Below are 25,368 nucleotides of genomic sequence, written 5' to 3' on the forward strand. Positions count from 1 at the left end.
CTACCTAGTTAGATACTTCGCATGACATCCAGCAGATAAGCCAAAACGAAAGTAGGTGACCAGAATCAACTATAATAACAACTTCTTTATCTGGCACAAACTAAATTTAGCTAAGATAAGAGTAGAGTTGAATATGACATGAAACCGAAATTGGATGCCCGCCAAAACGAAGAGCATAACAAGGTTCAATGCCTGAATATAATAATGAGTCGCAGAGCTTTGAATCGTTTTGAACGATCGTATTGTAAAAAGCTAAAAGCAAAGTTGTCTGTGATGAGTAAAAACTTTCGAGCGAAGGCTTTCCATAATTAAAACAGAGAAAATATTTCTTAGAAAAAATGACTAAGTTTGAGGAGAGTGTTGCTACCCAGGCTAGAATTGCAAGTGAATTATATTCTGAGAAGCTGGTCAATGCAAAGGAAGAGTCAGAAGGCAAGTTTCCTTAGTATAAGGCATGCTTGAGGAAAAACATGATTCTAAATTTGGGGGTATGATAGCTTATAGAAATACAAGCTATTCCAGACTTTTACTTAGAATTATGAGGGTTAATGAGCAGAACATGCGTTAATTTTGGTAAGAATTCATGTGGAATAATGAGCTTGCGTTGATCAGCATTAAAAACCCCCACTAATCCTATATCATGCGTTATTTTGTGTCAATATGTCCTTTTTGTAGTTGTCACAGGAATAGATCACATGCGTTGATCTTAATGAAGAAAAGTAGTTGCAAGAAATGTCGCAACTATGAAGCGATAGCCATGATAGGAGGATGATCGCAAAGTGGGTGGAATGCATTGATACTTTAGAAGAAACAATCATGAACGTTTACCTTGGTAGTATCAAAGAGATAAGATCATGATGACATTTCATCTACCGCGACATGAATGGCAGTGATTCAGAGTGGGATTACCAAAGTTGTCGGCATTTCAGCTCTATAAATAGAGCCTTGAAGCCCACATTCAAAGCATCCGGGAACTTCTGCCTTGGGAAAATTCCTATGAACACAAAAACGAGCATGAGCAAAAATTTCTTTGAGAGTTTTTCATTTCCACAACTTCCTCTGATTGACGACCGGAGCTTCGCTGGAGATAGAGCTCGAGAGAGACTACTCCATTGCACCACCGGCAAACTTGACACCCATCCATTGAACCACCGGTAGCCTTGACACACTACCCATCCATTGCATCACTGACAGCCTTGACACACACCTGATGGAAGTAAGAGATTGTCTACATCTAGCCTTCCATCTCTCTTCTCACCTCTATATTGTATTACATTTTGGTTTAAGACATTAATACACTTTGTAATTAATGCATATCTTTTGTTCCTTCAATATCATTTTCATCATCTCCTTCTACTCCATCATCTTTTACTTTCACCGCCATGAGTTAGGTCTAGTTTGCAAGAGTTATCACATAGAAATCATGTGGCATAGAGATATGACGCTTGTAGCAAACCATCAAGAGGTGCGCATTACACAAGTATAGTGAGTCTATCCAGTTTGCTTAGTGCGAGGCTATCGCAATGCTAGTCTATGAGTAGAATAGCTATAATCGACTGCTCGAGAGGGTAAGTAGTGAAACTCACTAAGCAAAGTAAGCAGTGTTCCTAGAGATAGAAATAACCTTATGCTCAACACAACCATGTGTTATAGAGATATAAGAATGTGGCTGACCACTAAGAGATATGTGATGCGTTAGTGTGGCGAGCTGGGATTACCTTTGCGACCAAACTTAAGGACTTGATGATATCTCCTCCACGACTCTACCTGTCCATGCCTCTCATTACGCGTTAACAGTTGTCGTATCTCTACTGATTCTCATAGTCAAACTTCAATTGTTCAATCTATTTAGCTAGGAGTAAGAGTAGCGCATAGCAATCAACTTCTTTCTTTTTATTTTTATTCTCCACCTTAAATACATTACTTTACAATCATCTTTTAGTTGCAAGTCCTCGTGTTCGACCTCGGATCATCCTGAGAAACTTTTGATCTCATTATACTTGGCGAGAGAGCAAGAAAACTTGTGACAGGAATGCATGATCATCGCATATTCGATTAATGCATACTACATATTCATCAGATTAATGCATGATCAGCGCATGATAATTAACGCATATCAATAAAACAATTTATCTCCTCAACAAGCATGTTATTTAAGATTAAGCTTATGAAAGTGTTATGATTGTTGGGAAGAAGCTTAAGAATGAATGAAGAAGGAAGAAATATTCCAAATGTTAAGGTGGAAGCTCTTGGATAGCAAGGTATGTAGGCAATTAGTAGGAATTTTGGCTAACTGTGGAAGCTAGGGGTGTTTGGCCTTATGCGTTTAAGGGTGATGCCTAGTATGTGGCAGCTATGTACCATTGAGGTTAATTTGAGAGCATGATGGGCATTGAAGTAAGGAGTAGGAGCTAAGTGTTGGCCAAAGGAGATGTCATGCATTGGGCATGAGCTATGTTGACGCATGCGATCGGGGCAAGGATGCCTTAGGCGCTGTTGCCGTGCATGCGTGCAATGGCCAGAAGAGGTATGCGTTAAGTGAGGCCCTAGTGTTGGGCATTGGCCTATGCATTGGTTGAAAAGGCGATGACGCACACGATTGAGATTAGTTGCCTGTGAAAATACAAGGTGAGGCCATGTAATAGCCACAATGCTATGCGATGGTGTAAGGAGATGTTGAGGCATACGTGGGCTGAGAAAGATGCATGAGTCCAAATGTGCTATGCGATTATAAGAACTAAATGAGCCATGCATTGGATTAGAGGAAGATTGCAGTTTAATCACCGTCTTGAGTGGGCCAGCTGTCAAGATTATGAGAGTTAAACCCTCTTAGTGGGCTAGCTGGCACTTTGGTCTTAAGTTAAAGCATGCAAATTTTAGTATAAAAGGAAGTCCTCAGTTTAAAAGCTTAGTTTAAGCAATCTACTCGTGGAAAAGAGGTGATTTCAGAGCCATCTGAATAGTTGATGAGTGTAGTTGAAGCCTCTAGGTGCCAAAAGAAATCTTCTAAGGAATTAAGTTAAAATTCGAAGATTGTCTCAAGAAGGTCCAGTTCTGGGATGAATTGGGACCAAAGGTGATGATTGAAGAATTCCAGCTAGACTGTGAAAAAATGGAAGCTCAAATTCGAAGGCAAGAAAGATAGGACATTTCTACACAAGATCATAGAAGGAAAATTCCTGAATTAATGTCTGCAAAAATAAGTAATTTAAGCTTAAAGTTGAATCTGGATTCTTTCGATGAACAAGTAGGAAATTTCTTGGGATGAGTAAGCAAGCAGCTTGAAGGCCAGACAGAGATGCTGGTAAACGCACGCATGAGGACAAGGCTGGGCACTAGATATTGCATCAAGCATGCATACAAGGGTTGCATTAAGGGGCACGAGGTGTTGTGCTAGCTATGCTGGGAAGTGAGCGCTGATGCATGGGTGAGGCGCACGATGCATGGGCGTGAGCGTGGTTGGTGCAAGAAATGAGCGCTTGAATGCATAGCCTAGCAACTTGATCCAAGGTACTTTACTAAGTGTTGTATGCATTGGTGGGCATGCATTGGTTGGTGTTCTAGGTGTAATTTTAAGCTTGTTCACATGAGTTGACCTCACAAGGGGACTAATAGCATTGACCAAACATTTTATAATTTCCACAGGGTTAACGCTAATAGGGAAGGTTTATCAACCCTAGGAAAGACGCCTAAGGCTGTGAGTGACAAAACTAAGTGTTTTTCCAATGCTTTAGTAAAGTCATGTTTTACTTAAAATTTCATACTCATGCTAGCTTTATTTATGAAGATGTTTTCTAAGAAAACTAATTTTCAGGTGCCTATTAACGCTTGACTTAGTTTAAAGAAAATATGAAAGCATGTTCAAGTATTTATATACTGTATATTACAATCATGCATTAGAAGTTCTTGATTTTATGTTAAGGATGTTAAAGCATATGTTTCATGTTACTATGCATTTATGTAAACATGTTTTAATGTGTAAGTTTTTATAATGATTATGATGAATTGATACTGAAGGACAATGACATTGAGAAGGTATCTGGGCCATAGTACCTAGGGTATAATGGTACTTAGTTATTACCATGTGCACATAGGTAGAGTTGATGTTGGTTGTGTTGAGATTACTCTACACCAACTAATGATAAAGGTTGAGGGATTGAGCAAAAGGGTTCTCTCTAAACCAAGTTTCAAGAAGTTATGATCTTTTAATGTTTCTGGAGATTCTATGATTTAAAGATTTAAGTATGAGTTTGCTAGTAGTTTTCAATTTAAAGCATGATGATTAAGTTTTATTAATCGCTCACTGGACTAGTAGCTCATTCATTCAAATATTTTCCTTTTCCCCAAGTAATGGTCATCACCTCAGAGGTTAGCTTATTTTCGAAGGTAATTAACATAAGATTAAGAGACCTCATCCATTCTTTTTTAGTGTCTAAGACCTTCACATCCTCCACCCATTGTTAATGTACAACACAGTAGGAATTTTCAATTGATTAAAACGTATACTCCTTCGCATCAAAATTGTCACAACACTCACTTTCTTGACTTTTGCACAATTGGATGTGCACATTGACTGACAAGAACTTTGACATCTTCTTCAAACTCATTTCTTTCTACAAATTCTTCATCAAATAGGGTTAATCATAGCTCTTATAATGATCATATCGTTCACATTCCTAAAAAGGAAAAAATTTGTCTGTGTGCTCAATCGTGTTTTGTTAATGCAATAATAACTTTCTAATAATTCACACAAGTTTTACTCCAAAAAGCCCAAGTATAATCTAATTATGAGGTAGTCTCGATGAGGACCGAGGTCGAGCACGGGGATTTCGATTAAAGTAAGAACAAATTCAGCTGATGAATCTCTATTGTTGATTGTTAGCTCTTAAAAAGGGCTCGTTAGTGGATTTTATGTGTTTATTTCTCTATTTTTAAGGTATCGAGCAATCAAATGGTAGACTTAATTTTTTTGGTGAAGAACGGGGTTAATTTGAAGCAATTTGGAGTTAATTTGAACATCCGAGCTTCAAAGGAGTTGAAAAGACCAAAATGCCATCGAGTTCCACCAGTTTGAGGCAACCATTCCAAGTGAACGAGGATTGAGTATCGAGTTCCTCCTGGTTGTCGAGTAATCAAGGAAATGCTATCGGGTGAAGGAGGACCAAGTATTGAATCGTTGAGAAATGAATAGTGAGTTTCTGGTAGTGGATGTAGCATTGCAACGCTATTTGCTGCGACGCTCCGAGTTGCATCATCTCTAGCGTCCCAACGCATCCTGATGCTTCACTCCAATGCTTGAAGGTAGAAGCATCAACGTTGCAACGCTGCAAAGAATGATGGACATGGAGTTGAGCATGCGCATAAGTGAGGGTTAGGCTGGTTGGACTGCTTGTCTGTGTTGGGAATGTCCTAGAACTCGTAGTTCGTAAATTTTATGTTAAACATTCTATTTATCAATAAAATATTATTGAGTGTCTTATTCAATAAAGTAGTTTATTTTGCATTCTATTATATAAATCCAATAAACATATCCATGGCTATAGTATGAATACTTTAACTTTAATAGTATATAGCCTAAATGGTCTATAAGTATATGGATGAAATTGGGTATCTCATCTTGATAACACTATTGGATGTGGCCCATTTTGTATAGGCAATACAAATGATGTGATCCACAAATCATTCATGTAGAGACATGTGAGTGGAGGCATCCTATGCAATGAGTTTGCATATAGATTGGACCACGAAATAGTCACTTTTCTTTATAACGACTATTTACTGTTAAAACTGACAATTTCATATTTAAAGTAACCTAGGATAACTTGATCTTAATCCTTAGCTAGTAATGAACTCTTGTTTATTCGGGATTATCCTTTGATCTGCATGGGTGAGAGTAGTCCAACAGTACTGCTCAATAAGCCTTCCATTTTGGGGATAAGACTGGATAGATAGCTAAGGACATAGCTCTACGAGATGGATTTCACTCCTAACAATTTTAGGGTTAGCAGATAGGTTGTTCTCTTAAGTGTTAATTCCAGGTCTTGAACAATCAGGGCCCCGCCTTCTCATGATAGAGAAGGACATGATTCATAAGTAGTATTATGAATCGAATTATTCATTAGAGGGTCAGTGGGAATTTAAGGAACGAGATGTATTTACAGGGGTAAAACGGTAATTTTGACCTAGCTGTAATTATGAACGACCTATGAAGGTTCGACTTATTGATTATGGTTTATATGGATATAAATATATCTACAGTGAGGAGAGTGCAACTATCAAGCTATAAAGCTATAATGGTGTGTCTTGATAGTAAATGAATAGTAATTAATTCGATTAAAGAGTTTTAATGAATTAATTACAGATCGTTGGAGCTCATGATTTGTAGGTCCATTAGGTCCCTCTACTATCTCATTAATTGAAATAACAAATTGAGTATTTATGTATGAAAATAGGGTTATGAATTTGAAATGTTCAAATTCAATTTTAGGGTTTACGATTAATTGTATGTGATACAATTATAAACGTTTAATTTAATTCAAATTAAATGAAATTGGAAAATCAATTAATTTTAAATTACGATTTAAATATAAAATTGATTTATTGGTGATATCGATATTTTATTAAATTAAGATTTAGATAATAAATTATATTATTTTAATTAAATAAGTTTAATTAAAAAAATCAATAATAGAGCTGGTAATTCTCTGGCGGTGCCTGGTAATTCTCCTTCTATAAAAGAATCTTGATTCTCTCTCATAGAAAGAATAATGATTCTTTGAAACAAGAATAATATGAAATTCTTTGAGCGGTGGTATTTATAGAGCTATATGCAAGGACCACTTCTCTATACGGAACAATGGCAGGTGCGTCGGTAACTTTTGCATGTTTGTTGTTGCAGTTGTTATTGGTACCCCTCAGATGCTTTTGTCTCTCATTTTTGTTCCTAAGTAGCTTCGCCGCATGGTTTGATTTGACATTTTTCTTTGTGAACCTTTTGACCGTGTGGCTTTACTTTAAATTCGACGAATGGCTCTTTTCCTTTGCTTTTGCCTATATTCCTGCATATAAAATGCATTAGTGGCATGATTTTTACTTAAGCTCTCTTTTGAACTTAATGAATGTATAGAAAGTATTTTTGCTCTATCTTCCTAAGAATCTAATGCTTTTCTCATCAAATACTCCTAAATATTCTAACTTTAAGATACAATAACTTGTAGAAAATCCATGTTATCACCTACCATGAAATGATTTTCCTTCATTCTAACCAATTCCACCTGATTCATCAACATCTTTCTTTTCATTTTGAGATTTATATTGTTTTGAATATACATTTCCATTTTCTTTCACATGTTAAGGCACATAAATCCGAGGTCTCTTTTCAAAACGCTTTAAAATTTAGTTAAACTGTTTGGATAGTAACGATATTGAGTCTATAAGGGATTCTTCCAACTCTCTGGTTTTACCTTTAGGCCAATCATTTATAGAAGCTTGTATAGCTTTGCCTTTGTTTCTTGTATTAGACTTGCCATCAAAAGTCATTTCAAAAGTAAGCAAGGACATAAAAAGCTCATCAACTTTCATTGCTACAATATCCCGTGCTTCTTCAATAGATGCCATCTCATATCAAACCTCTTTGGCAAAGATGTGAGAACTTTTCAAACAAACTTCTCTTCTGAGATCTTCTCCCCCAAGGATAACGATTCATTTGCAACATCAAATAAATGAACATTAACTTCGACAATTATGAAATCTTTAAGCATTTTCAAAATTTTAAACTTGGTAGTCAATAACTAAAGTCTGAATATTTTGACTTTAGACATTTCGTTAGAGCAACAACCAAATTGTCCCAATCTTCCTTAACTAAGATACATATGTTTATCAAATGAAATATATTTTTGTCAACACCATTAAAAATAGCATTGGGAGCGTGAGAATTCCCTGAAGGTATTTCATCCTCTGCTTCAGTCTATTCAAATTCAGGTTTGAAAGCATTCAAAACATTGGGAACAACAATTTGAGGAGGAGTTTATCCAATTATATTGACTTTCCAAGTGATTTTATCAAAAGAATTTAACAGAAACTATCATTTTAGCCTTTCAATAAAAGTAGTTTTTTTCATCAAGTACCGAGGGATGTCTAATAGATCCACCTCCTTTGATTCCATCGAAGTGAATCGAAGTATCACGTATCGAAACACCAGAAATAATGGAACATGCTTTTATACTAATTCAAATAAGGGTTACCTAATACACGATGTAACACGTTACACACAATGTTACAACAATCACATGGACATATAATAAAGCACAGATAAAAATTCTAAAAGACAGTACACAAGGTTTGGTAACCTAATTCGGTGTAATACCTTCTACATTTAGAGGGCGGTATGCACAGGAAAGATAATTTCACTAATATAAAGTAAAGAGGTTGGATTGTTATACTTATCTATAAATAACTGAAATTAATATGACACATGAACAACCTAACTTAGTGAATGATCACCTAGACTCCCCCTAAATTTGACACTCTCTCTCAATGATACTTAGGCTCCCTCTAAATGTGAGACTTCCTCTCTACAATAACTTCTATCTTTCCACCTTCAAATAAAGACCACTTAAATTGCAATACCTAAGCTCCCTCTAAGTAAGAGAATCATTTCTTATGTTGTAGTAGACAATTCACTAAGATCTAGAGAATCACACAAGCTCCATACTAGCAAAAGCTTAATTTGCAATCGCAAGCATCGACACAATATAAAATATTTTTCTTGAACACAAACAACTCAAAGATATCTTTTAATTCTCGACCCTATATCACATCGAACAATGCCATAAATACGAACGACAAGAAAGGATAAACAACCCAATGATAGCTAACTGAGCTCCAAGTAAGGAAATAATCCTTTAGGAATAATCATTCAGAATTTTTCAAATAAGGAAAAAGTAATTAGACAAAAGCAACATTTTGTGAGACATTCTGGAGGACATATCAAAAAACAAAATATCAAACATCTTGTGGAACAAGGAAAAGCACGACGTTTCCAACAACCACAACACACTTAAAAAATTTAGCCAACACTAAATGTCTAACAATGTATATGTACTCATTAAATTGATTGATGAGAGAAAATGGATCAAAAGATTAAGAATGTCTAAAATTATAGCTGAAATCTAGATATGAAAATTTTCAAAATCTTAGGACATTTATGAAGTTGTGATTAGGCTAATAGCCTAAAATTTTTATCTAATCTTAATTAGATAGATGAACTACTTCTCTTATGAGCAATTTAATTTTGAAAAGAATCCCCATCTTATCTAATATTCCAAATTTTCAATGCAACTCATCACAAAACTGGCAAGTCATGTTGTTTGAAAGTTAGGTTTGGATGGAAGACGCCCCCTTAGGCTACCTCGATAATTTGTAGGTATTCTCTATACCTTTAGGGGCTATTTGGCACAAGTTGGTGTAAACGGCAAACCTTACCAACTTCTTATGTTTAAGTTCTCTTAATTAGTAATTAAGCTCTTCTAATATATATTTATGATGTTTTACTAGTAACAATATATGGAAGCCTTATTATGTATGTATGTAAATATTAAATGAGGAAAAATATGCTAAGTGCTAGAAGGCAAGACTCTCGGGTACTTGGAAGATAGAGGATGGATTCACGGGTGAGATGGAGAGGAACTACGACTTAGGAGACAAACAAAAGCTCGATGCAACGAAGTCGTGTCAAGCTATGTGGTCAGAAGCCTAAGAAGGGGACATTATGACTAAAGAAAGGTTCGTGAGGTCCGAAGGTGGCTATAAAAGAAGTAAGTTGGTTCTCATGTGAGGAATAATGGGTCGAGGCTGGTAACAAGGTTTATGCGACCAATCTTGTATGAGGTTAGTAAAAATCAAAGTAGGTTTGAGTTAGAAGGGCCACGAAGTAAGTACCAGTTGAGGGTCGCAGAAGTTTGCCAGTGAGGCGGTCGTGGATCAATGTAACGAAGATGTCGTTCAGAGGATGCGACGAGAATGGAAGTGTGCAATGACCAGGAAAGGGTTTTGGTGGTCGCAAGTCCATACGATGGAGTTAAGTTGGAGAGTTCAACTTAATCAACCAATAAGTGGGCTAGATGCCTGTCTTAGGAACACTAATGGAGGATTAGGATGCCAGATGTTATTTGATTAAGTTAGCTGATTCATGCAAGCCCACATATAAACAGAAATTAAAAAGAAGGGAAATGTTTTGCCAAAATTTTCCTATACCTAAGAGAAAGTGTTGCTGCCAAATGAAGTTCAATAGGTGTTGAAGAACCCTCGGGCAAGCTTGAGAGATTTGAGGATTGCCCATCGATCTAAAAGGATTTGATGTTCAAATTTTAAGGTATGTGAGATTTAAGATGTTTATGAGAAAATTGATTTAAGGAAATTTAGCTAGTTAATGGCTGGAATTAGAACTATGGAATCTAAAATATTGAAATCTAAAATGATATTATGGATGAATAAGCAGACAGCTACACAAGGAGAACAAGAAAGCAACTGACCAATCGATGATATATGTTGATACTGATGGAATACACAAGAATGCAACAGAAGCAAATATAATCAATAAGCACTCTAATTACATTTAATTTGAGTTATAAAGCATGCATATTCAAGTAGGTTTCAAGTTACAAACCTTTTGATGAATACTTCCAATTCCAAGTTGCTCTTCACGTTAATTCAACTCCATATCGACAGTGAACCACCAAGATATCTTCTCTACTATTCTCAGCCTTGAATTTGAGTGAATTTGGTAAGTTAATGTTATGGATTTTGGGAGGAAGAAGATGAAGTCTGCAGAAAACCAATTTTCAGCATCAATCCTCTCCCCATTCCTTCAAATTAGAGTGTTTTTATCCTCCAACACCATGCAAGCACTTTAGCATTTGGACAAGCCAACAGTTGCTTAAACTATATGGTGGGATTTGTGTGTGATTCATGTGGAAACACCTCCTCCTTCAATGAAGTGGGGTGTTTCAACTTTTGAAACCCAAGTTCAATATTTTTCATATTTTTCAAAACCCTAATTTCCATTTTAATTAATTTTAAATTAATTAAAATCTATTTGATTAATTCATAATTAATCAAATTCAAAAATTCAAAATCCAATTTCTCAAATTGAATTTTAAAATTGGAAATTAATTTGATTTTTAACTAATTAAAAATATTTAATTAATTAACTAATTTAATATCAAATATCAAATTAATCACATATTTAATTTAAAACACGAAGCTAATTCATGTAATTAATACTTAAATCAACATTTAAATATTATATACTCTCCAATTTTGTTTAATTTCAACAAATTAAACGTTAATTATATCGAATATGATTTTGCAAACCCTAATTTGATTTTGAACTAATTCAAACTCAAAATCCTTAATTTCAATTTGAACATTTTCAAATTGAAATTCAATTAGAAAAATTCAAATTGAAATTCAATTAGAACAATTCAAATTGATGTCATTCGAAATTCACTCAATTTATTAATTTAAGGTGTTCATGTTTTACGAGATAGTAGAGGGACCTTATGGACCTACAGATCATGAGCTCCAACGATTAAGATTAATTTCCTAAATTCTTTAGACCGAATTAATCAATATTCATTAACTATCAAGTCACACCACTATAGCTCGATAGTTGCACTCTCCTCACTGTATATATATTTGTATCCGCACGATATAACCATAACTAGTAAGTCAACCTTTCATAGGTTATTCGTAATATCGATTGGGTCAATATGTTGTTTTACCCTCGATATTACGTCTTGTTGCTTAAGTTCCTACATATCCTCTAATGAACAATTGGTTTATGATCCAATCACTAAACTGGATCCCTATCAAGCCAGTGAGAGGGTGGGGCATCTTGTTCAAGACCTGGATTCAATACTTAAGAGAACAACCTTTCTCCTATCCCTAAATCGGGTAGCCGAGAATTCCATCTTGCACCCTATGTCCTTAGCTATCTTCCCGATCTTACCCCTCACCTATGCAAATCTAAAGATAATCCCGAATAAACAGGAGTCTATAGTTAGCTCAAGACTAAGATCAAGTTACCTAGATCATCCAAGTGAAATAGTCAGTCTTAAACAGTAAACAACATTATAAAGTAAGAGTGACTTATTTCTTGGTCCGATCTTATGCAAACTCATTGCATAGGATGCCCCCACTTCTCATGTCATTATATGAATGAATCTGGGTCACTTCGTTTGTAGTATCTTTAAGACAACTTGTAACAGCTATAGAGTAGGCCGCATCCAATAGTGTTACCAGAATAAGGTATCCAACCTTAATCATATACTATAGACCATTTTGTCTATTTACTCGAACTTGATCCATCTCTATATCTCTACATAAAATTCAAGTATTCATATAATAACCATGGATCTTAGTTTATTGGATTTAGACTTTACGTATGTAGTTTATAGTTTCAATACCTTTATTGAAGAATGTTAAATAACATTTTTTATTGATAATAGAATATATTTTAACTTTTACAAACTGCGAGTTTTAGAACATAAAACCGAACAATACTCCTACTTGGACTAAAACTTCAGTGGACCAATATATATACCAATATATACAATGTTCAGTTATACTGAGAGAACAAAAACTATAAATACAATAAATGAGGGCATTTGCATTAAATACCCATATATTCTCCCACTTGCCCTAGTGATATATATCTCGTAGACCTAGTCCTACTAGGTGACCCTCGAACACTTTAGCCGATAGGGCCTTCGTAAACGGATCAATTAAATTGTCTTGTGAGGCTATCTACGTGACGATCATGTCCTCTCTATGTACAATCTCCCTGATGACATGGTACTCCCGCTCGATGTGCTTTCCTCGTTTATGGTTTCAAGGTTCCTTTGAATTTGCAACTGCTTCACTATAGGAACTACTTCCAGGTTAGTTAGGAACTTTTTGAGCCATACTGCTTCTTTTGCTGCTTCACTTGCAGCTACATGCTCAGCTTCCATTATAGTCAGCAATACAACTTTTCTTGATGCTTCTCCACACAATAGCTCCTCCATTCAGAGTAAATACTAGCCCCGGAATTGATTTCATTGAATCTTTATCAGTTTGGAAGTTAGAATCAGTGTATCCAGTAAGGATCACATCCTTAGCACCATTCACGAGCATATAATTTCTTGTTCTCCAAAGATACTTGAGAATGTTCTTAACGGCAGTCCAATGATCATATCCAGAATTGGACTGAAATCTGCTGACTATTCCAACAGCATAGCATATCAGGACAAGTACACAACATTGCATACATTAAACTTCTTACTGCTGATACATATGGAATTCATTTCATATCCCTAACCTCTTAAAGTTTCTTAGGACTTTGTTCCTTAGACAAGTGAACTTTATGTCTGAAAGGCAACGTTCCTTTCTTGAAATTTTTCATTTTGTACCTAGACAAAATCTTGTCTATATAAGATGCCTGAGACAGTGCCAATGTTCTATTCTTGCAATTCCGAACTATTTTGATCCCAAGAACATACTGTGCTTCTCCCAAATCTTTCATTTGGAATTGCATAGCCAACCATCTTTTAACGTCAGCTAGAAATTCTATTTCATTCTCAATAAGTAGAATATCATCAACATACAATATGAAAAAAGCGACAGTCTTGTTAACGATTTTCTTGTAAACACAAGGTTCGTCAATGTTTTGTTCAAAGCCATAAGTTTACAAACGCATAAATGGATCGATTAGGTTTGTAAACTTTTGCTTTGACCCTGTTCAATAAACACTTCTGGTTGAGACATATAGATACTCTCTTCAAGATAGCCATTCAGAAAGTCTGTCTTGACATCGTTTTTCCATATTTCATAATCATAAAATGTAGCTATGGACAAGAGTACTCTTATTGACTTTATCATGGCAACCGGAGAGAGGTTTCTTCATAATCTATCCTCTCTCTTTGGGTAAACCCTTTTGCCACATATCTTGCTTTGTAGGTCAGTACCATACCAACTCGGTCTCATTTTCTCTTGTAGATCAATTTGCAACCAATGGGTTTTACCCCTTCAGGTTGATCTACAAGATGCCAAACAGAATTGAAATACATAGATTCTATTTCAAGGTCCATGGCTTTAATCCATTGGTTTTTATCCACATCATTCATTGCTTGTTTGAAAGACAATGGATCCTCTAAGCCATCATCTGGAATGATGACTTGAGTTTCAGTTAAACTCATGTATCGGTCAAGCTGTTGCACAACCCTCCCACTACGACGAGTCATTCTCAACTCTTGAGAATGATGTGAAATACCAGTATCATCAACAACTCTTTTTGATGGACCTGCTCTATTAACAACTCTTGTTGATGTATTTGTCGTTTCTCTGGACATTCCTTCTATTACTAGCTTACTGTGAGGTTGATAATTCATCATGTAGTCTTCCTCCAGGAAGGTTGCATTTGTCCATACAAATACCTTGTTTTCCTGAGGATCATAAAAGAAACCACCTTCTAAAGTGACATACTTTTGAACGACGTTCCAACTTTTTAGGATTTTGCACTAACACATGTGTCGGGAAACCCAAATTTTAAAGTGACATAAATTTCCTTTACGTCCTCTCCAGAGCTCATAAGGTGTTTCATAAACACTTTTTGAGGAAATCATGTTCAAAATATATACTACAGTTTGATTTGCATAACCCCGAAAAGAACTTGGTAACTGGGCATAACTCGTCATGGAACGAATCATGTCCAACAAGGTTCTGTTTCTCCTTTCAGCCACACCATTTTGCTGAGGTGTGTCAAGGGCTATGAGTTGAGAATGGACTCCACATTCAATCAAATAGTTTTGGAATTCCAAGTCTATATACTCACCACCTCGATCTGGTCGAAGCATTTTAAGCTTTTTACCTCATTGGTTCTCAACCTCAGCCTTATACTCTTTGAACTTTTCAAATGATTCAGACTTTTAGTGCATTAGGTAAATATGCCCATATCTTGAATAATCGTCAATGAAGTTGATGAAATATTCATACCCCCTCTATTTCTAACATTCATCGGACCAAAAAGGTCTGAATGTACGAGTTATAAAGGTTCTTTGGCTCTAAGACCTTTTCTAGAAAAAGATATTTTAGTCATTTTACCCTCAAGACAAGATTCACAAGGCGATAATGAACTGTCTTCTAACTTAATTAGATGACCGCTCTTAACCAGTCTCTCAATCATGTTGAGATTTATGTGACCTAGTCTCAGGTGCCAAAGATAGGCATTTGGAGAAACTTTCCTTTTCTTATTATGAGTATCAGCTGTTTTAAACATCTCTATGTTCAAAACGGCCTTTACCTTAGTTGATTTTAACAAATATAAGTTATTTTCTAATTTTGTATAACAAATATTGTTATTTCTTGAATTGATGAACACTTCATCATGTTTTAAAGAAACTCTATAATTTTGTTCCAGTAAACAAGAGACAGATATCATATTCCTTTTCATAGAATGAATGTAATAAACATTTTTAAAATAAATATATCTATCTCCTACAAATAACTTCAAATCTCCCACTATTTTAGCTGAAACAACCTCCTTGGTCCCTACTTTAAAAATTATTTCACCTTCTGTCAGCTGTCTCCAGGAACTTGTTACCTGCGAGAAAGTATAGACATGATTAGCGGCACCTGAATCAATTATCCAGGTTTTATCGTTTTCCACTAAACATGCTTCAATAACAAGTAAATCATATTCATCTTGTTTTTCGAATTTTTCATTCTCATCTATATAATTCAAAACTTTAGATGAATTGAAAGATTGAGGACACTTCTCTGTTAACACCTTTTTAGAACCATTAATCGCTAGTAATTTGTATGTCGATTTGATTTTACTATTAACTAATTCAGAAGTGAGTATTCTAGAAGAATTCGACATGTTGAAAATTTCAAACAAATTCTTATTAGCAAATTTGCAACGATACTTATTTGCAACATCACATTTTTAGCAAAACAAGTAATAATGTACCCATAACCATTATTTATTTGCAACGATACTATAGTGAGTTAGAAAATGTGCTACTGAGGAGCAGTCAGATACTCCTTCACTAAAGCAAACAATTTTGACCAAATACTATCTCCAGAATAACTATTATTCTTATAGTCGTTTAGTTACCATTTTTGGTTAAAAATTACTAACATTTTAGTAATTTTGTAAGTGTAACCCTCTATTTTTAGACGTTAGAGGTCGGCCCCAACGATGCTACTGTAATGGACAGTTAAGGTTGGGAATGGACCTTTGTGTTGTTTCGAATCCTATGTTACAACCCTCCGAGGGGATAGTCGTCGTTAAACAACTAGCAAGGGCTGCCTAAAGCAAATCAGCAGGAGCAATATAGGAATCTCATAGTCCAAACTAACGGAAGAGACCGCAGGATATGTTGACACATATCCTTCACCTAATTACTATGACCTACTTCCCTTATTCACCTTGCTCTTGATCCATACAAACACTTTCCTAATGGAGCAATTGAGGTATAATTGACACGAAGCGTTGTATGGATCTCACAATGTGAATTTTGTGGGGACATGAATGTTGAATTCAAATGTATCATATACTTGATTTTTATATTTGAATGACTTCCCCTTATTTACCAGAATCTACATTTATGCAAAGCGAATGGAGCAAGCGAGGTATAATTGACACGAAGTACTGCTTAAATCTAGATTGTAAACTTTTAGGGACATGAGAGCTAAAAATAACGTTTCGTATATGTTACTAATCTCCCACTGAAGTGTTTTAATAACTTTATCATATAAGTTATTAAACTCTCATTAAATGTTCTATTATTTTGGATAAAATTATGCTTAGGTTCTTTTTGGCTAATTTAAAACAACCCTAAGTCTAAGTTGTTGATCCAAATATAACGCTTATAATTGGATATTAACCTACAATGTCTAGGTGATAAATTGTTTTATTATCTAATACCGCTCATGTAGCTTATAAATCCAGTTAACTATACTCAATAATTCAGCCATAATCCCCAGGTAGGAGTGTTTCGTAGACCGTCAACTTAAATACCTCCAGCCTTAGATAGGATTGTATACTGGTTGAGTTTGTAACCACGTTTTACAAGATGTCGACCTATTTTAGCTTATTTAAAATGGGTGATTAACATACTGAGCATGTAGCTTATCTTTGTTATGGATTTTAATGTCCAATTCAATTTTATAACAACTTATAAAACATAGACATGCTTATACATCCACAACATGCATCGAAGGCATGCAAATTCAATATAACAATTATATTAAAAACAGAAACCATAAACATGTATTCTATACATTATAACAATTTATAACATATACTCAATGCATGTAACATGCTTCCTATGGTAGGATTTTAAATCTAAATGGCATTCTATATGTACAAACATGTTTAAATTTAAATAGAACATATATCATATGCATAATTATTTAAATAAACATTGATATAGTTCAACTTTGGCATCCTAAGCAAGCATAAAAACTAAATTATTACAAAAATAGGTTCAAAATGGCTTTAATTTAGTGTAGAACTGCCCGAACTGACCCGAACCAGACCTGAACCGCTCGAACCAGGCCTCCAATGCATCAAAACGAGTTGAACTGATCCAAATAGGGTTGAACAAGACCGAAACCAAGCTTAATCAGAACAAAGGAAGGGTGAATCAATCGAGCAGGAACCATCTCGCACGAACCGATCTGAAGGGCATGCGCGTTTCTGGGCTGGGATGAATAGCGTTACGATGTTTCATCCTAGTGTTGCAACACTGCGTGAAGAACACCATGAATCTCAGTGGCATGAAGAACAGCGTTGCAACGCTTAAGGGCAGCATTGCAATGCTGCCTAGACGAAGCCATTCTGCAGATTTTTCTCCTCGACCTTGCTTGCTTCAAACTCCAAATTACAGATTAATTTGGACTCTAATGACTCTAAATAAACTACAGACTCTAGAGCACACATATAAGCTCATCTATCAAGAGCCAGTTACAAATTTAACTTGAAAATCAAAGGAGAATCTAATGCCAAAGCTGAAAAAACCATCCATATCAGTCCAAACATACATTTTTTAGAAATTCACTCACCAAAACTCAAATTAACGTTAATTGAATGCTTAAATCACGCTCTGATACCAATTGATGGAATACACAAGCATGCAACGGAAGTAAACAGAATCAATAAGCACTATAATTACATTTAATTTGAGTTCTAAAGCATGCATGTTCAAGTGGGTTTCGAGTTACATAACTTTTGATGAATACTTCCAATTCCAAGCTACTTTTCATGTTAATTCAAATCTAAATTGATAATGAACCACTAAGAGATCTTCTCTACTATTCTTAAACTTGAATTACATTTAATTTGAGTTCTAAACCAATTTTTAGCATCAATCCTCTCCCCATTCCTTCAAATTTGATTGTTTCTATCCACCACCACCATGCAAGCACTTCAACATTTTGACAAGGCCAATAGTTGCTTGAACTATATGGTGGGATTTGTGTGTGGTTCATGTGGAAACACCTCCTCCTTCAATGAAATAGGGTGTTTCCACTTCTAAAACCCAAAATTCAATTTTTTTACATATTTCTCATGTTGGGAATGTCCTAGAACTCGCAGTTCATAAATTTTGTGTTAAACATTCTTTTTATTAATAAAATATTATTGAGTATGCTATTCAATAAAGTTGTTGATTCTGTATTCTATTATGAAAAACCAATAAACATATCCATGGCTATAGTATGAATACTTTAACTTTATATGGTGACATAAACGGGATAAAGTTAATTGTATATAGCCTAAATGGTCTATAAATATATGGATGAAATTGGGTATCTCATCCTGGTAACACTATTGGATGCAGCCCATTTTGTATAGGTAATAAAAATTATGTGATCCACAGATAATTCATGTAGAGACATGTGAGTGGGGGCATCCTATGCAATGTGTTTGCATATAGACTGGACCACGAAATAGTCACGTTTCTTTATAACGACCGTTTACTGTTAAAACTGATTATTTCATACTAAAAGTAACCTAGGATAACTGAACTTAATCCTGAGCTAGCTATGAACTCTTGTTTATTCGGGATTATCCTTTGAACTGCATGGTCGAGAGTAGTCCAACTGCATTGCTCAATAAGCCTTCCATTTTGGGGATAAGACTGGATGGATAGTTGGGGACATAGCTCTGCAAGATGGAATTCACTCCTACCCATTTAAGGCTTAGCAGATAGGTTGTTCTCTAAAGTACTAATTCCAAGTCTTGGACAATCGAGGCCCCGCCTTCTCATGATATAAAAGTACATGATTCATAAATAGTATTATGAATCAAATTGTTCATTGGACGGTCAGTGGAAACTTAAGAAACAAAATGTATTTATAGGGGTAAAACGGTAATTTTGACCAAGCTCTAATTACGAACGACCTGTGAAGGATCGGCTTATTGATTATGGTTTATATGGACAGAAATATATCTACAATGAGGAGAGTGCAACTATCAAGCTATAGTAGTTGATAACTTGTAGAAATACAAGTTATTTATGCCGTTTTATTTAGATTATGTGGCAAAAAGAAGGAAAAGTTGCATCGACACTATAGAAATTGGCTTAGAAATATGAAAATTGTAAAGTATTGTAAGCACATCCGCTAACCCCATTGTGATGGCAAAATAGAATGTCCAAGTCTTTGTTTTGCAGGAAATAGGTCACCGCATGCAATAATCGCTCAAGGAAAAAAATGAACAACGCATCTACACAGCATGCGACAATCATTCAAGAAAAAAGAAAGAGCAATGCAATTGCAGCGCATGCAACGATTGATCATGGACTCAAACGATCAATGCATTTCCACCGCATGTAGTAATCGATAAAAGATCAAAATAATTACACCGTATGCGGCGATCGATCGAAGATGTGAAGAGCAACGCATTCGCAACAAATTCTGACAGTGTACAACATTTCTGTTGTACGATTCTGAAAAATCAATCGTGGAGCAGAGTGAACGTTTCCACCAAGCCATGGTAGGAATTATCAGATTTTCAAAGTGGGACCACTAATACAGGAGCCAAGCTCTATAAATAGCTTCCTCAAATTCAATGAAAAAGAGGCTGGTCTGAAGAGACAATCTAGAGAAAATCCGGGAGAACGACGAGACAAGACTGAGAGGTAAGTCTCTGAGCAAGCAATTCTTTCCATTGCCGAAGAAGAAGCTCTGTGTAAGAGGTCACTTCTACTGGGAAAGCAAGCCTGAGAGGGAAGCTTTCCACTACATTTCTTCCACACACCGGTAAGCACATTGTCTCCGATCGAGATATGTGTCAAGACATTGACACTCTTTCTGTATTTGTTCTTATTTTCCATTCATCTACTGTGTTCATCTATCTTTAACCCTTCATTCACTATCTGTAACAAATGTTGATCTCTACATTTTAATATCATTATCGTAATCATTGTCATTTCTTTGTTCTTTCCCATACATTCATCATCCATTATCTCCATCATGTGTCACTAATCCCCTGGGTAAAGGGGAAGGATTAAGGGAGTGAATTAAACCTTATTAAGGGAATCGGCTAAGTTTAGCTAAAGCTCGACGGCATCTTCACCTCTGAGAGCAGAAGTGAAGATGTTATTCCGCCTTTCGAAAGAAGGTTGAAAGAATGTGTTAACTAAAGCAAGAAGTATTTTCAGAGATGGAAACAACCTTGTGTTCATCACGTTCATCCTTGTTTCACCATAGACATATGGGAACGTGGTCGATCACTAAAAGGTGTAAGCCAAGGGAAAGCAAAACCTTAGTTGCGTCCTCAACAAGATTGATGAACTTGCGATGTCCTTTCCCTCAACCCATTCTCTTTCTGACTCATTCACAAGACTTGCCACCACATTCATTAGTTTCTTTTGCAAACCTTCACAGCCAGTCCTCAACTTGTATCATTAATAGTTTATTCATTTATTTTATCACCACAATTTACTTTACAGCAATTTATTTTACAACACATTATTTTATTATCGCAATTTACTTTATCATATTTTATTTACCATCGCATTTTATTCTTTATCGCAATTTACTTTTCACCCAATTTTATGTTTCTACAACCCAATTCATTATTCTTTATTGTAACTGGTCGCATATACCACATTAGTATCGTATTAATCACAACAATCCTCGTCTTCGACCTCAGATCACTCTAAGAAACTTGCGTTGGAATTATACTTGGTTCCAGTACAAGAAAACTTGTGACACACACTACATGAACGCATAATACGTAAGCATTTAGGCATCACCGCATACATCTTTTAGAACGTAGTATTGAATATTTTTATTATCACAAGGTAACTTGAATCATAGCGCATCACTCATTCATTTTAAATCATTTCAAATTTTGGTGATATAATATAGATCTATAAATTCTGTCTATCAAGTTTTTGGCGTGGTTGCCAGGGACAATAACTTGAATCATAAGCATAAGCATTAGATTTTGTCTAACAAGTTTTTGGCGCCGTTGCCGGGAATTGGTAACGTTTAGTGTTGAATATTTTTGTGGTATTTTGCAAGACAGATCTCTGTTGTACTGTTTGTTTAACGTGGAGAGCAGGCTGACAGTTTATGAGTACTGGGACTGAACCAGAATTCGAAGTCGAACCAGAGATCGAGCATACTTTTCGTGCACGAGCACGCCAAAACCGTATAAGGCGAAGGAGAAACATGGCTAACAATGATAGGCACGAAGGGAATCAAGGGGTAAATCGACCGGCGCAAGATCCAGTTTTCTGGCTGCCGACTGCAATATCCAATGAGGAACTATGCAGCGCAAACTTATACGACTTCTTGCCCGGAATTGCAAGACCCACGGTGGAGAAGAATGCATGATTTGAGATAAAGCCGGTCATGCTTCAAATGATCCAAAATGCGGGGCAATTCGGAGGTCTGCAAGGTGAAGACCCACATACTCACTTGACCAGCTTCGTAGAAATGTACAATACATTCTCTATTCCTGGCATGACTCTGGAAGGAATTAGATTGTATCTCTTCCCGTATACACTTCAGGATGAAGCAAAGAGGTGGGCTCATTCATTAGAGCCTAATGAAATCAATTCATAGGACCAGTTGGTTGAGAGGTTTATGAAGAAATTTTTCCTGCCCACCATCAACACAAGAAGACGAAGGGACGTGTTAAATTTTGAACAGATGGAAAATGAAACTCTGAGCACCGCCTAGGTGCGATTCAAAAGGTTGGTGAAAAACTGTTCGCACATCGGGATTCCCAATTGTGTTCTGAGGAAGACCTTCTATAATGGCTTGGATAGGTCAACGCATGCAGTTGCTGATGCCTCCGCGGTAGGATGGTTCATGGACAAGATGTATACGGAAGCGAAGGTCATCTTAGATTGCATTTTGTGAAATACAGATGATTGGATGGATGATGGGTATGAGGGAAGAGGTCCGGAGTGAAGAAAAGTAGAAAGTGCAATTGTACCAATTGATACAATGACCACCTTGGCCGCCTAGATGGCCACAGTTACCTCACTCCTCCAGACTATGGCTATTAATCAAGGAAATCTCTCTCAAAGTGCAATGCAAGCCAATGCGTTGACGCAAGTGGCAGCAGTAAGCTGTATCCAATGCGGAGAAGGGCACTTGGTAGAAGTCTGTTCATCAAATCCATAATCCGTATACTCTATTCACAATAACCCTTTCAGCAACACCTACAACCCTGGTTGGCAGAATCACCCCAACTTCAGTTGGGGAAGGAATCACGACCAGGGGGGCCAAAGGAATCAATAGAACAGTCATCCCGGGAATCGAGGTAATCCTCCGATTTTCCATCATCAGAATCAAAGCCAGGGTAATTTTTAGAGTAGACAGCCACATAACCAACCGTCCTCTTCTAACACCTCTTCTAGAACCTCGTCTTTGGAAGCACAACTGAAACAATATATCGAAAAGAATGAGGCAATTATGCAGTCGCAAGCTTCCTCTATTAGAAATTTGGAGGTGCAGGTTGGGTAGCTTGCAATGAGCTTAAGAATAGAGCGCTTGGTACACTGCCCAGCAGCTTGGAAGCACTGGGACCAAGCGGTAAGGAACAATGTCAAGCAGTGACATTGAGAAGCGGTAGGAAGACGGTCCCCGTGCCACCAGTACCAAAATCAGTAGAACGGCCAGAAGACTCAATCACCAACAATGAGCACTCAATCACAAATAACAGATCTACCAGTTTAGAAGCAACTACCTCTATAAAGAATGAATCTTAACAAAACCAAGAATCAAAGTCATCACAACCTCCAACCCCAAGAACGTAGGAAGCAAGGGACCTCAAGGAACAACCAATTGATCAGGAAGTATGGCGGGATCCTCCACCTTTCCCGTCTAGGCTGAAAAAGAAAGATGATAGTAAAAATTCAAGAGGTTCCTGAATGTTCTCCGACAGCTATATATCATTCCCATAGTAGAAGTGCTGGAACAGATGCCTAGCTACGTGAAGTTCCTCAAGGACATACTCGCCAACAAGAGGAAGATCGGGGAAAATGAAACTGTCGCACTAACATATGAATGTAGTGCACTCTTCCAAAACAACATCCCCAAGAAAATGAAAGATCCAGGGAGCTTCACATTGCCATGCTCAATAGGGGGTAAGGAAGTCGGAAATGCGCTCTGTGACTTAGGGGAAAGTATAAACTTGATGCCCTTATCTATTTTCAAGAAGTTAAACATCGGCAACGCAAGACCCACAACAGTTACGTTGCAGTTGGCTGACAGATTGATAACGCATCCAGAGGGCAAGATAGAAGACGTACTTATGCAAGTGGATAAATTCATCTTTCCTGCTGACTTTATTATATTGGGTTACAAAGCCGACACTGAGGTGCCGATCATCTTGGGTCGCCCGTTCCTCGCAACAGGGCAAGCATTGATCGACGTACAAAAAGGAAAACTCACCATAAGAGTCGACAATCAGCAAGCAAAGTTCAACGTACTCAATGCGTTGAAATCCCAGATGATATGGAAAACTGCCAGTATATTGAAGAACTGCAGAAAGAACAATGGCATGAGTTTCGAGAAGAATCGGAGGAAAAAGACTTTGAGGTTGGCGCAATGTTGGAGAAGAATTGCACTGCAATACAGACTGACCCAGATTTTGAAACAATAAAGTTATCTGAACGAGCAACACAGCGAACTAAGCCATCTTTGGAAGAACCACCCATGTTAGAGTTGAAGGCGCTTCCAATGCACCTCAAATATGTTTATTTAGGAGGCAACAACAGTTTACCAGTTATAATCTCTGCCTCACTGAGCAAAGAAAAGAAGTAAGCATTTATTTAGATCCTCAAGAAATACGCGAAAGCCATGGGATGGACCTTAGCGGACATTCGAGGAATCTGTCCCTCGTATTGCATGCACAAGATCCGTCTTGAAGAGGGGAAAATAGGATCTGTAGAGAGGCAGCGCCGTCTGAACCCTACGATGAGGGAGGTTGTCAAGAAATAGATTTTGAAGTGGCTTGATGCAAGCATCATTTACCCCATATCTGATAGCAGCTGGGTAAGCCCAGTGTAGTGTGTTCCAAAGAAAGGGGGCATGACAGTCGTCACCAATAGCAAAAATGAATTAATTCCTACCAGAACAACCACGGGTGGAGAATATGCATGGATTACTGCAAGCTAAATTTGGCCACAAAGAAGGACCATTTTCCACTCCTGTTTATTGATCAAATGTTGGATTAGCTATCAGGGAATGAATTCTTTTGCTTTTTTTACGGCTATTCAAGGTATAACTAGATCGCGATTGTGCCAGAAGACCAGGACAAAACAACTTTTAGTGCCCATTCGGCACATTTGCATTCCGTCGCATGCCATTTGGACTCTATAACACACCAGGCACCTTCCAAAGGTGTATGATGGCCATATTTTCAGATTTCCTGGAGGAGTCAGTCGAGGTGTTCATGGATGACTTTTTAGTTTTTGGCAACACCTATGACTCTTGTTTATCAAATCTGGAAAAAGTTTTGAAGAGATGCGTTGAAACAAATTTGGTTCTAAACTGGGAGAAATGCCATTTCATGGTAGAAGAAGGAATAGTGCTAGGTCACAAGATATCAAAGGCCTGGTTGGAAGTTAATCAAGCAAAAATTGACGCAATATCCAAATTACCACCACCAGTCAATGTGAAAACACTTAGGAGTTTTCTGGGACATGCAGAGTTCTATCGAAGATTCATCCGTAACTTTTCTCAGATTGCAAGACCCCTAAGTGCGCTCCTCAAGATTGATCGTGAATATGATTTTAATGATGCATGCACTGAAGCGTTCCACATGCTGAAAAATGCATTCATCATCGCACATATTCT

The 25,368-nt window shown here is 36.6% G+C and overlaps 1 protein-coding gene across 1 annotated transcript in view; it reads left to right on the top strand.

Moving 5' to 3' along the window:
- LOC150034294 (uncharacterized) overlaps positions 1–24,333 on the top strand; it is a 39,165-nt gene extending 14,832 nt beyond the window's left edge. The window contains exons 2-3 of the mRNA XM_090316388.1: positions 23,497–23,995; positions 24,040–24,333. Of these exons, the coding sequence (XP_090172514.1) occupies positions 23,497–23,995; positions 24,040–24,333 (793 nt within the window). The remainder of the gene's footprint in view (positions 1–23,496; positions 23,996–24,039) is intronic.
- The last annotated feature ends 1,035 nt before the right edge of the window (positions 24,334–25,368 follow it).

Source organism: Benincasa hispida, chromosome 8, assembly GCF_027475165.1.
Source record: "Benincasa hispida cultivar pf3 chromosome 8, pf3_genome.v1.1, whole genome shotgun sequence".
Classification (NCBI taxonomy): domain Eukaryota; kingdom Viridiplantae; phylum Streptophyta; class Magnoliopsida; order Cucurbitales; family Cucurbitaceae; genus Benincasa; species Benincasa hispida.